The sequence below is a fragment of the Marmota monax genome, unplaced genomic scaffold (genome assembly GCF_021218885.2).
Source record: "Marmota monax isolate L192 unplaced genomic scaffold, Marmota_monax_Labrador192_F-V1.1 WCK01_AAM20220418_F8-fsc00019, whole genome shotgun sequence".
In the NCBI taxonomy this organism is placed as follows: Eukaryota; Metazoa; Chordata; class Mammalia; order Rodentia; family Sciuridae; genus Marmota; species Marmota monax.
The window spans coordinates 4,495,543-4,510,067 of NW_026695242.1; the positions used below are offsets into that span (position 1 = coordinate 4,495,543).

The window sequence follows — 14,525 nt, forward strand, 5'->3', positions numbered from 1 at the left end:
TTCCAATAAAGTGATTTTTGTAGTTAATATAAATGCTTTATAAAGATGTAATTGTTGGCACCTTGTTATATTTCAGTAGCTGGTGGAAAATGAGATAAGTTAGAAGGTTTACAGAAGAGGTCAGGCTCATCAGATAAAAAGATCATCTTTTTTATCATCTCTAGAAAGCACATTTATAGGCTGATAACAGTTATTCTTTAACAACTGGAACCATCGTTATTTCCAAAGCATTCCAACTAATTGCAGCAAAACACTGTAAAACAAAGGAAAATGAATCCTAGGAGCTCCCTGCCTTAATTTGATGCCTATTTTTCTGGATTTTTTCCTGTGAAGTAAAAAAATATAATTTACATCCTCCCTGCCCATTTTTTTTTTAAATCAGTTTCTTTTTCAGCCTATTTGGAATTCTCTAGCTGAGGATTTATAATTTAAATAACAAATGAAATTCTTCAGATGTTATTCTTTAAAACGTCACTAATGAACCTATCTTATTAAATTATTGTGATGGTGTCCCCCCGCCCCCAGGTACTCTGGGCATTTAAGTGAAAGACCCTCTCTACAACTTTAAATAAACTTTTCAAAAAATATTTTGAATATCCAAATTCCTACTGTTAAAAACTTTGAAGCTGTTAATGGCAAATCCATTCTTCAGCTGTAAGTAAAGGGGCAGGAAGTGCAGACAGAAGGCAACCCCCTGCTTCAGTCCCAGAAATGATTCAGCATTGTGCCATCAGACATGGAATCCAAGCATCTCAACACCAGCCTTCGGCCAGCATCACTACAATAAGCTGTTGATTTGTTCCTTTTAGGTAGACTTAGACTACGGTACACCACAACCTGAAAATTTTCAAAGATTTATAATTCTCAGAGCATTATTTGACTTAGGTAAGGCTAGTAAAACCACTGTGTGGCAGGTGAGATAATAACCCCCAGAAAACATCTACTTCCTAATGCTTGGAACTTGTATGTTATCTTACGAGGCAAAATAACCTAGCAGACTTGATTAAATTAAGGACTACAAGCTAGAAAGTGTACTCTGAATTAACCAGGTGAGCCCAATTTAATCACAGCAGTCTGTGATTAAATTGACCACAGATGGACATCAGAGGGAACTGTGACCTATAAAGGAATGATCAAAGAGGAAATACTGCTGGCCTTGAAGACAGAGAAAGGCGACCAGGAGTCAAAGAATGTGGGCAGCTCTAGAAGTGTGAAAACCAAAGATACGATTCTCCTAAAGTTTCCAGAAAAGAATATGAGCCTACCATCACCTTGATTTTTAACCCAATGAGAGTCATTGTTCTGTCTTACCAACAGAACTAAAACATGCATGTTGGTTTTTGTTGTTGTTTTGGTTTGGTTTTTGGTACTAAGGATTGAACCTAGGGTACTTTACCACTGATTCAGGTCCCCAGTCCTTTTTGGTTTTTATTTCTATGTAACAGAGCCTTGATCAGTTGCAATCCTCCTGTCTCAGCCTCCCGAGTCACAGGGATGCCAACCAGCATGTGCGGTTGTTGTTTTCCTTTGGGAATGAACTCAGGGGCACTCAACCACTGAGCCACAATCTCCAGCCCTATTTTGTATTTTATTTAGAGACGGGGTCTCACTGAGTTGCTTAGTGCCTCACTTTTGCTGAGGCTGAGGCATGTGCGACTATTTTAAACCACCAAGTCCATGTGATTTGTTACAGGAGCAACAGAAAATTAATGCACACTGGGTGAAAAGTTATTCATATGGTCTTAAGTCTGTACTAATTATTAATTAAAGATGAAAAGGGTGTTTTTATAAAGACTGATCAGACAGATGCCACTTTAGCCAACTGATTAAATAAACACCATTTTAAATGACAAACCTGGAATTGTTTATCTCCTGATATGACCCAAAATGAAATACACAAGATCACACATATACTGTTCTTGCCAAAAATGTTTTTTTTTCTTTTTTTTCTTTTTTTTTTTATCTTTAGTAACTGGGGATTGAACTCAAGGGCACTTGACCACTGAGCTACATCACCAGTCTTTTTTATTTTTTATTTTTATTTTTTTTTAAAGAGAGAGTGAGAGATAGAGAGAATTTTTTAATACTTATTTTTTAGTTTTCGGCAGACACAACATCTTTGTTTTTGTATGTGGTGCTGAGGATCGAACCCGGGCCGCAGCATGCCAGGTGAGCGCGCTACCGCTTGAGCCACATCCCCAGCCCGCCAAAAATGTTTGACTTGGATCTAATCTTGAGGATACAATCAAACAAATACCTAATTGTTGGACATCCTACAAGTAATGGTAATGTCTTGCCAGGCTCGGTGGCACACGCCTGTAATCCCAGAGGTTCAGGAAGCTGAGGCAAGAGGATCACAAGTTCAAAGCCAACCTCAACAAAAAGCAAGGCACTAAACAACTCAGTGAGACCCTGTCTCTAAATAAAATACAAAAAATAGGGCTGGGATGTGCCTTAGTGGAGTGTCCCTAAATTCAATCCCCAGTACCCCGCCCCCCTCCAAAAAAAGGTAATGTCTTGAAAGCACAAAGGAGGGAAAACTGTTCTCTATTACAGGAGCCATAAGCCAGGTGTGGTGGCACATGCCTGTATCCCAGAGGCTTGGGACACTAAAGCAGGAAGATCACAAGTTCAAAGCCAGCCTCAGCAACTTGACAAGCCCCTAAGCAACTTAGTGATACCCTGTCTCAAAATAAAAAAATAAAAACGAGCTAGGGGATGTGGCTCAAGGGTTAATTAAGTGCTCCTAGGTTCAATCTCTGGTACCAGAATAAAATAAAATAAAGGAGACCTAATTGATTTTGATCCCCAGCAACGAAAGAAAGAGAGAGAGAGAGAGAGAGAGAGAGAGAGAGAGAGAGAGAGAGAGAGAGAAAGAAAGAAAGAGAAAAAAAAAAGAAAGAAAGAAAGAAAAGAAAGAAGGAAGACTAATGCTGGATCAAAAGTCAAAAGTTGTGATATTTTGGGGTCATATGAGAAAATATGGGCTATTAGAATAACACTCTGAATTTTTTGCATAAGATAAAGTACTGTAATATATTGGAGGATGATTTAATATCTAATTAAATATCTAGGGATAATATATCATAATGCCTGCCATTTATTTTTCAATAGTTCAGCCAAAAATTATAAATAGATGCATTCTATGTGTGTGTATATATACAAACACACACATATATACACCCAGGAAGAGAGAGAATAATAACTATTGCAAAATGTTAATAATTGGTGAATTTAGATGAAAGAAATACAGTGTTTATTATACCACCACTCCTTCAACTTTTCTGAAACATTACAATTTTATAAATCACAAAGTTAAGGGAGAAAGATCATCCTAGTTCCCTCCACTGTCTTTTTTTTTAAATTCCTTTTTTGATGTTGATGAACCTTTATTTTATTCATTTATTTATATGCAGTGCTGAGAATCGAGCCCAGTACCTCACACATCTAGGCAAGTGCTGTACCACTGAGCTACAAACCCAGCCCTTTCCTCCACTGCCTTCTTTTCCCAGGTAACATACTGCCAGAAGTTAACAAAACAGCTGATGTTCTTCAAACACACCATACTCTTCCACCAGCAGGTCTTATTTTCTGCAGTTTTACTCATAATTCAAGACTCAATAGTTAGAATAGGGTGTTGTTGCAAGACAGAAATCATATATATGTTAAAATGCTAGCTTTGGAAGCAGATCAAGTATCAAATAGAAATCAACTTTTGATGTCCTTATTACTGGATTTTAGTTTTACATTCCTGTCTCCTCTTACTACTGTTTCTTTTATGCTGTTTCATCATTCCTATTTATGATCACAAAGGGTCACAAGCATGTCAGAAACCACAGACAAAAAGCAGGACTGGTCACATGAGAAACTACTACAGAAACCATCAAGTGCTGCCTCTGGCTCCCAGCCCACACCACTCTGAACATCACAGGCAGCCCAGACCAAGGCTCACCTCCTTCCTGTAGGCCTCACTGCTCTCCATATGGCAGCTTACTGACATCAAAGAAGATGGAAGAAATTATCTAAAATTCACCAGGCTAGTCCCATTCCTTCCCTTGAACTGTGGAAGAGTCACTGATACCTCAATTATCTCTCCTGCAATACCTTTCCCCGCAGCATGCTAAGATTTTGTGATGCTAAAAATAAAAAAAAAATTTAAAAAGTAGGTGAAGGGAGTGTACCGGACCAACGGGAGAGGATTAACAACAAAAGACCCCCTTGATGAGGGTGACAAGAGCTGACATATTTGTATACATACAACAATAATACCGAGAAACAAAAATTGAACTTTGTAAATAAAATTAAGTTGCTCTTCTGAACTGCCTGTCAAGCTACAGACAGGAAAAGGCCCAGCATGGTTTCTATGTATGCCTATGCTGTTTCTAATAGAAAGGACACAATCAAGCCAAAACAAACATCTGTTAACCAGTTAAAGTTTGTTAATGAAACAAAATTGCAGCTGGTTTATCAAAGATCAAAAGTGAAGCAAATTAGAGAAAGGATGTATGAACAAAGCTTGTTTCTAAAAAATAGTGGCTAAAGAATTTTAAACCCACTTGTCAAATTAACACAAATCCTTCCTGGATTTTGCTTAGACAAGTGATTAGTATTTATTTTATATTTTTGTACAGACCAACCTCACAGTTTAAATCTAGTATCATTTATTCTAGAACTGTCTCTAATGTTCATTTTGCAGATTTGTCAAAATATTTTTTGTTTTTTAAAAAAAGACACGTGGGGCTGAGGATGTGGCTCAAGTGGTAGCATTGCATGCATGAGGCACTGGGTTCGATTCTCAGCACCACATAAAAATAAAATAAAGATATTAAAAAAAAAAAAGACACGTAACTCTCCATTATATTCTGCTAATTAAAAGGTTATCTCAAATAAAGAAAAACAATAAAATGCACTTTTGCCACTCCCAGAGACCTCTAAGCAAGTGGCCCAGTCCCAAGCAAGAATGTAAGTGCATTTAGTATTTCACAATATGTACTGTAATATCACCTTTTATTACATATACAAACTTCCATCCACCACCTGAAGACATGGAGATAAGAGTACCTACACACAAATAAAAACACTTCCTTCATGGCCCTGCTAACTCAAATTACATGGCTGACTCATTTGTTAACTTTAATTTGGTAAGCTAATTGATGTTTATGGACTTAGAAATATTAATACATCAACGAGATGAAAGTATCTGAGAATATTCAGAGTCACAGTTAAATTTTGGTGTGGCTTAGAGAACCACTGTATCAAATTTACTGTTGTTTTATGTACTGTGCCAAGAAAATGAAGTTTATAAACAAAATATTATAAATTTTACAATCAAAATTTGCTATTGCAATGATGAAATAATCACATTTGCCATGAATAAAATACAAAGATAAAATATTTTAAAAGAAAAGGCCTCCATTTTGAGAAACATTAAAATGGTACTTGCTTCAGCAGCACAGATACTAAAATTGTAATGATCAGAAAAGATTAGCATGGCCCCTATGCAAGGATGACATATAATTCGTGAAGGATTACATGTTTTTAAATAAATCATTTGAGTGAGGAAAAAAAACAAAACAACATTAAAGTGTACCATTTGTTAAAGTTTAAAGGGAGGGCAGAGCTGTAGCTCAGTAGTAGAGTGCTTGCCTAGCATGCGTGAGGCACTGGGTTTGATTCTAGGCATCATATAAAAAATAAATAAATAAAATAAAGGTCCATCAACAATAACAAAAATTTAAAAAGTCTGAAGGGAAAGAACAAAATCTTTACTATGTAAAATACAATCAAAATAAATCAACAAACAGCACTTAATTGCTAAATAACATAACCGATATACAATACAGATTTTCTTAGCACTGTTAAGAATCACAAATTGCAGGGAAATGGATGGCATTAGAGCAGATTATGCTAAGTGAAGTTAGCCAATCCCTAAAAAACAAATGCTGAATGTCTTCTCTGATATAAAGAGGGTGATTCAAAATGGGATAGGGAGGAAGAGCATGAGAATAAGATTACCTCTAGATAGGGAAGAGACATGGGAGGGAAAAGGAGGGAGAAGGGGAATTGCACAGAAGATGGAAGGAGGCCCTCATCGTTATACAGAATACACATATGATGTTGTGAGGAGAAAAAAAAAAGAAGTGTGTCACATTAGATTGGGTAGAGAGATGTAATGGGAGGGGAGAAGGTAGGGGAAGAGTGGATAGGAAGGGCAGCAGAATAAAATAGACATTATTATGGCTGTATGTATTTAGGTGACTGTATGACTAACGTAATTCTGCAACCTGTACAATCAGAAAAATGAGAAATTATACCCCATTTGATTCAAATGTATGAATTGTCAAGATCATTGTACTGTCATGTGTAACTAATAAAAAAATACATCTAAAAAAAAAAAAGAATCACAAGTGTAGCTATTATAAGCCAATAGGTATATGGAGTACAAGAGTAAATTCCTTACAACTATTGATCAGTCAGGACAGGATCATGTGTTATGGGAAAGGTATCAGAAATTCAATACATCAAAGATCCAAAAAGTTAAAAAGAATGTTTAACATTCACTTGAGCAATCAAAAGTCCTCTGACACGATGTGTCTACTAAAGCCAATTTCGTTAGAAGTCTAGACAAGTCCTATCTTGATAACAGCTCCAAAGTGGAACAAGTTGTCATACCTCAAGTGCAACACAAAGACAATTGCTCTTCATTTCATCTTTCCCTTGACCCCACTAACTAGTTTGGGACAGTCTGAGTGCTCTCTCCATAATACCTCAATAACTGGTACTATTTGCTCACAAAGCAGTCTTCAGACACTGCCCAATTTTGAAACACTTCTGAAGCTTAATTGTAAGAACAACATGAACTACAATTTTTGATCCTTCTCTGATCCTAGAGTAGCAAGTATTTGATCCACCTAGACTTTCACATAATAGGCTTCTATCTAACTTTAGTGATTCCAAAACTAACTTTTCTCCATACTAATCCCAAAATTAAGGGGTTTTTTTGTTATTTCTTATTGATACATTATAATTATACATAATAGCAGAATTTATTATGTCATATTCATACACGCATAACAAAATTTGATTATTCCCATTCCCTAGTACCTTCCCTTTCCAATTCAGGTTATTCTGAAGCGTTACATTTTACAATATTTATAACATTTAGGGCTCTATCCTTTAGATCTGAAGGATAAAGTTGACTACACATAAATAAAGTGCCTTTGAGAAATGTGACATCTATAATACAAAGGACATCAATTCAAAAGAAAACTAAGAAGGTCAATAGAGAGGACATTCGGACTCTCTATAATTAGCAGATAAAAAATATATACACTTATGCCAAAAGGATTCACAGTTGTCCAATGATTCTCCTGGGGCTTAAGACTTCTGGAAGCCTGCCACATCACAAACAATGTGGTCCTTCTCAAAAAACAGGCTATTGGAAAAGTCCCAGAACCAGATGAGAAGTGTCTGCTTTAATGCAGAAAGAATGGGACTAGAAAGGAGAGGACATAAGGGAGAAAAGTAGAAGAAAGGAAAATCTAAAACTAAAGTTACCTAATTTATGGCATTTACATGACACAGGAGTTATATAGGATGTATATATATCTACTATCCATAGAAATTATTTCATATTGATAACATTGCCCAAAACTGATAAAATACCTAACAAGGGGTGGGGGACAAATACAATAAACAACTGAACAAACCAGTCCATGATAAGTGATTTTCATCATAGTTTTTCTGTCTCTGTCCCATTTTTGATCATTAGTGCTCCATTTCAATATCATTTTTATTTTTTATTATTGACAATCTTATCATTCTTGTAATTATGTTTGAAGGTTTTTATAAGATCCCAATAACAGCAATTTCATTTCTTCAAAAGAAAAACATCAAAAGTCCTATTTGATATTTAAAATGTCCCACCTTTCAACAAAACAAGAGTAGCAAGCATTTGATCCACCTGGACTTTCACATAATAGGCTTCTATCTAACTTTAGTGATTCCAAAACTAATTTTTCTCCATACTAATCCCAAAATTCAGGGTATTTTGTTATTTCTTATTGATACATTATAATTATACATAATAGCGGAATTTAGAATGAAGAGTTTCCGTATTATATACTGCACTGGAAACATACCAAGATTGATGCTTAATAAATTTTAGGAAGATATTCTCAATAAAGTAAAATACCAAGGAATCTGTTTAAAATTGAACTAAACTGATTTTATAAAAATGTTAAATGTTCAAATGCAATTTTACTGCTACAAAGTGCATAGTAATAACTGCAGTCTCTCTTCGAATATTTGACTTTCTAAAGTCCTCATAATCTGAACTAATTGAGCTTTACCACTTTTAATGAGAAACACTAATACTATCCTTCAGGAGTTCCCTCACCAAGTCAAAGATAAAGTTTTATCTTCAGTGGTTTAATTCATTTCCATATCACCTCACCGGAGAGAGCGTTCTTAAATAAATACAAAGAATTTATGCTAAGGAGCCAGTGTGGTAATACCCAATTTGAATTCTAGACTATCAAAAGATGTGCAATTACATTTCAGAAAGAAGGAGCACTTCTATTTCAACTCACATTGTATTCCTCCTAGCAGTCATGCATAGGAATGATGATGATGTTAAATCTAATTAGACACAGATTTACTACTTCCCCACTGCATTCCCATATTGTTAATATTATAAATTGTACCTGCTTTAAAAACTGTAATAAGCTCTTTACAACCATCAAATTTAAAATGTTAGAAATTTATTTGTTGAGGGAAAACTACTTCTGACCATTGGAGAAACTGGAAAAGAGACTTTTACTAATAATTAAAAGCAACCACCAATCTACTGCCCCAGCTGAAAACAGGTCTGGATCCAGACTGGGATCTGGGATCCTTGCTTCACATTTACCCACTCTGTAAGTGACCCTGGGCAAACTGCTTAAAACTTTGAGCCTCAGTTTTTCATCTTTAAGATAAAGAAAATAACCTCCTCCCTCGAAGTTACCGTGCCAAGTGAAGGAGATAATAAAAATAAAGCACTTAGAACAGTGCCAGCATGTAACACTGATGAAATATTGCCTATTATTTTTACTTTTTATTCTATTTTACAATTAAATAGAATTGCTCAACAAAAGTAATCAGAATAACAGCTTCTTTGAAAGACATTGGTTGACTATATTTTAGTTGTGAGATGCTCCAACTCTGAACAGTTTCCATTTATACCATAAATTTTTTTTCACAATGCAAACTCTGCAACTTCTAGCATATCAAGAACAATGACAATCTCTTTCAAATATATTACAGAAAGTCCGTAATGCACAAAACTATAGTACTATCAATATGCACACATATCCAAGTTCAGGAGCCTAAGCAAAAATAATCAAAGGCCAACAATTAGCCTAAGTTTTTCCAACAGTACAAAAAAATGTTCACATTGGCTATTTGACATCTTAGGATCCCGTTATAATCTGATAAAACCATAGGCCCTGACCCTAGAAAAACATGGGGATGGATACACACATGATTTTACATTCAAGCCTATTCATGGATCCCAGGTCAAGAAATTTTATTATGCTTACTTAGCAAGTTTACCACTTTTAATGTTTACCACTTTTAGTCTCAGAGAGCAATTTATTATAATGTAGTTTAATTAAAATTTTCAAGGAAAAATGCTGTTATATGTAATACAAAAATGTCAAAATTACTTGAACTGCTTTTTGTATTTTTATTTGTATTTTTTCAGAATTAGATTATAATTACTTCATACAACTAATCTTCAAATTTCATCAAGTAAAAATTCTAAGACACATTTTCTTAGCTTTCCTTGTTAAATGATAATGCTAACTGGACAATTTAAAGATCAGCATCATAAAGAGAACAGTACAATTGCATGCTAAGCAATAAATTACTCTGTTCTCAATACTAGACACTTTCAGACATGAATTTTCCTGTAGACTAAAAATACTTTCATACAGATGCTGCCTGGAAAAAATATGATAAGGTTAGCAAGAAATGATGGGCAAGGTTAGAAAAGGATACGAAAGGCACTATGGAAAATTTGTAGTTGCTTCTCTATCAAAAGTAAAAATATGCTAGGTGTAGTGGTGCAAGCCTGCAATACAGCAAGTGGGGAGGCTTAGGCAAGGACTGCAAGTTCAAGAACAGCCTTAGCAACTTAGCAAGACCCTGTTTCAAAAAATAAGAAGGGGTAGGGATGTAGCTCAGTAGTAAAGTACCCTTGGGTCCAATCTCCAGTATCATAAAAAAGGAAAAAATGTAATTATATTACTTTTTTATGCCATGATCTCCTATAAAGATTTAGGGTTGTTTACACATACACAATTACCATCAACTGATAAATATGTTGCAAAAAACTAATAAGACATAAATACAGTTAAGAAATAGATTAAAGGCTTTAGAGTGGTCTGTAGAAAGGCAAACTACCTAATCCTACCCAGCTTCTAGAGCTGGGCCCCTATCAGCTAAAGCACCAAAGGAAACAGGGTCCACTTCAAGATCTTGTGACTTCTAAGAGGAAAACATAAGCCACGCACAGCTTTGCCTAACACTTGTGTTTCAATCCTTTCTGAAAACATGGTTTAGAGAGCAACCACTTTTTCTATTAACATGATTTAGAGGATGTAAAATTAACTGATAGCAATGTATGCATTTGCCCAAAGGACAAACAACAAGCCCCCAAACTGTAGGGCCTAAATTATAAACAACTAGCTGTTGGTCTACTACGATTTTAGTTGGGGAGATAATTTCAGAAATAATTTCTATAGCTTTGAAACAAAACAAAGGAAAATCCTATCAACCAGATTCATTTCAAAATCATTGTAATAACAGAAGAAAAATTCTGCCAAGTATTTATAATGCTATAGAGCTGGGCACAGAGGCACACACCTGTAATCTCAGTACTCAGGAGGCTGAAGCAGGGGGATCACAAGTTTAAGGCCTGCCTCAGCAACCTTATGAAGACCCTCAGCAACTTAAAAGAGACTGTCTCAAAATAAAAAAATAAAAGGACTGGGGATGTAGCTCAGTGGTAAAATATCCCTGCATTAAATTCCCAGAAACAAAAACAAAAAAACCAAATACAATGCTATAGAATTAACAGTCCCAAAGAAATCAAAGAGTATAAGCAAAGATACTATAGGAGAAAAAAAATGAACATTCACAGACACCCACTGAGAACTCAACAATAATAATGACTTCAAATTGGGGGAATTTAGGTCATATATTAAAACAATTTCAGGAATGCAGAGATTATGAGTATTAAAATAAGAAGTCTGCAGATTCTTCTTCTCTGAAAATAATAATGAAGGAAAAATATACTATGGTCTTCCTAAGGTTTCTAAAATATATGTGACTCTGCCTTGAAGAAGAAGAATTAAAGTTACCTATGGTTGTCCCTTCTAGCACCCACCAATTATTTTTTTTTTTTAAATCACATAATCATCATGTTAAATGCTTGGCAACCAATGAGAAAGCCCTCAATGTATTGTAAAACAATATAAATCATTTATATTATGAAATAATAGGTACATTTCAAAACAGAAAAGTCTGCTTAAGGCAAAACATCTGATTTTATCAAACTCAGAACTTTTGTTCATATTAAACTTAAAAGATAACTGTACAAGCCAAAAGAGCAGTACAATATTTCGATTGTATTAATGTACCTTTTTCACTTACCTGGTCTTTCTCGTGGGGTAGAAGGCTGACAGGTGGGAGTGAGGATGGAAAAGCACTGGGACACTGGGGTGCCCCTTTGCCATCTAAGCTCCCATAATTGACCCTGTACTGTGGTCCATCTTTCAGTAACCTCCCATTGTTCACTGCACGCTTGGCTCCCAGGCGCAGCCGCTGCTGAAAGGCTGGGTTATTGGTGGTGCTCGTGAGGTCACTCTGACTTCTGAGATACTTCTCTATGTTCTTCAAGGAGGAGCCATTTGGTTCCTCCAGTCCTTCAATTGCTCTCCTTAAAAGTTTATTCCAATCCACATTACGAAGATCATTACATGATCCTCTAGACCCCTTGGTTGACTTAGGAAAAGTGCCCGGTTTAACTGATGAAAAGCGCCCAGGGTTATCTGGGTCCTTATATGAGGCAAGGCCTTTGTTGGTGACTTTGAGAACTGAGCCATCCTGAACGCTGAGCTCCAGCTGTTCAGAGACTGTCTTCTTATCCAACCCATGGGATGTGCTGACTGCATGGCAGATTCTCTCTTCAGAGGGCCTTTGCTTTTGCTTTTTTATTTTCTGTATAGCTTCAAGAATCCACTCTGTATAAAGTGGGTTTGCAAGTTTTACCATGGTTGACAAATGACTTCTTCAACACAAAAGTTACCCATAGAGGTTCTCCTTGTATTTAACAGAACTTGCAAGTTTGAAAGTCATTCAACAAGCTGGCAGGGCATTCCACACCTTGTTAATCAACATCTCAAAAACATCCATTCTTAAGAAATACAAAAGAGGACTAACAAGCAACGCTGATCCTTGTCTTACTTTACCAACAGGAAAAACTGCATTTGAGTGAAGAACATCTTTAACCAGGAAATCAAGACCTTAAAGGATAAAAAGGAGAGAAAAAACTTTCAACAATGGAATTTCTAAAAATAAATTAAAAGATTCTTTGGTATTACTTTTCAAATGCAAAAAGACCGCAGAAGTAATGATAGACAGGTATTGTGTAACACAGCCACAGTGACTAATATTTTCAACCAGAAACTGGGTCACAGTCTAAGAAAGAATTTGTTTTACCATTTTTCACTTATTTACATGAAGTCATTTATGAAGTATTTAAGAAATCAAACCTAAGTCATACATTAGTGGATTTTCTTTATTGAAATTAATTTACTAATGAAAGAGGTCCAAGGTATATGTCTATCACAAACATAAAACCAACATCAAAAAAAAATCTGATACAAAAAAATCTAATGAAAGTTCATTAAACTTACTCGAAGAAACATTAAACTTAAAAAATAATCCTGATTTTGACTACATATATTTCCCAAGTTTCAAACATTAAAAAAATGTCCCACCTAACCATCATTTTTTAATATTTTTTAAATATTTTATGTTTGTTTATTAATTAATTATTTATTTTTAGTTGTAGTTGGACACAATACCTTTATTTCGCTGGTTTTTTGTTTTTTGTTTTTTAATATGGTGCCGGGATCGAACCCAGTGCCTCACACATGCTCCGCAGCACTCTACCACTGAGCCACAACCCCGGACCCTAACTATCTTTTTTTGGTAAAGGGGCAGTGCTAGTGATTGAACCCACAGCCTCTACATATGCTAGATAAGCACCCGACTACTAACGTACATCTCCAGCCTTCACCTAACCACTTTCATGAAATCAGATCTTCTTGCACAGGTTTTGTGATACCCTCTAACCCACAGGTTGGAAAACTGAAAGTAATATAGTAACATAACCCTTCACCTTTAAATAATGTAGCATTCTAGTTATCTTACTACCTAGTTATATCTCATTAAGCAGTTCAATACAAGACAGGTACCTACAAAGCTGATTCCAACTAGACAGTGATATTACTCTCTGAGAGATTCCTGGTATATACTATGCGCCTCAGATCTCCAATCTAGTATTGAAGACACCTGCAAAGAGCACCAAAAGTAAAGAGCCTGGCACAGGAATTGAGCCAGATCTGGGATTGAATCTTGATCTCCAATGCTAACACCCACATCTTAACTTTTTATAGTTTAACGTTTACAGTGTGCTGACATGTAACTTGTTATTTAATCCTTAGGACATTCTAAAGGAAAAAAGGCTCAGAAGAAGATAGAACTCACCCATGGTAACTCAAATGCCATTATTTCAGAATCACATCCAGCACTCACTTGAATCACCTGACTATCTGCTCTAGCTAGTTCTGTCTCTGCAGAAATACAAATGTGGCTCTGAATCCCAGTTCTACCAATGGATAATGGGGACACTGTGACTTAAGCTTCACTCACTTTACTGTATGTAATGCTAGAAGAGTTGCCCCCCCCCCTTACCCATATAAGATATATTCCAAAATCCTCAGAGTGGATACCTGAAACCACAAACATACCAAACACTCTCACACTCCTTCTCTCTCTGTTTTTTCCTATACATACTTAACCATGATAAAGTTTAACTTGTAAATTAATATAGTAATAAATTAACAGTAACTAATAATAAAATAAACAATTACATCTGGGCCCAGTGGTGCACACCTATAATCCCAGTGACTCAGGAGACTAAGGTAGGAGGATCAGAAGTTCAAGGTCAGACTTAACAACTTGATAAGACCCTGCCCCAAATTAAAAACTAGAAAGGGTTGGGGATGCAGCTCAGTGATAGAGTGCCCCTAGGCTCAATCCCCAATACCACCACCAAAAAAAACCAAATTCCTGAAGGGTCGCTGAAAGACACTTGGGGCCATTGAACTATACTGTTTCAAACACCTTAAAGAGTCAGTTTAAATAAGACTGTCTTCCTTGTGGATCAGTAAACTGTAGGTTCTCTTTCCACT

The 14,525-nt window shown here is 35.7% G+C and overlaps 1 protein-coding gene and 1 non-coding gene across 5 annotated transcripts in view; one reads left to right on the forward strand and one right to left on the reverse strand.

Annotated features, from left to right (window-relative positions):
• Kat6b (lysine acetyltransferase 6B) overlaps positions 1 to 14,525 on the reverse strand; it is a 189,429-nt gene that overhangs the window by 160,749 nt on the left and 14,155 nt on the right. For all 4 annotated transcript variants that reach the window (XM_046419679.2, XM_046419678.2, XM_046419680.2 and 1 more), the window contains exon 3: positions 11,698 to 12,569. In XM_046419679.2, the coding sequence (XP_046275635.1) occupies positions 11,698 to 12,318 (621 nt within the window). In that variant the 5' untranslated portion in view covers positions 12,319 to 12,569. The remainder of the gene's footprint in view (positions 1 to 11,697; positions 12,570 to 14,525) is intronic.
• On the forward strand, positions 5,436 to 5,540 carry LOC124076176 (U6 spliceosomal RNA). Its single transcript, XR_006846279.1, has one exon. It is a non-coding gene; the product is annotated as a U6 spliceosomal RNA (small nuclear RNA).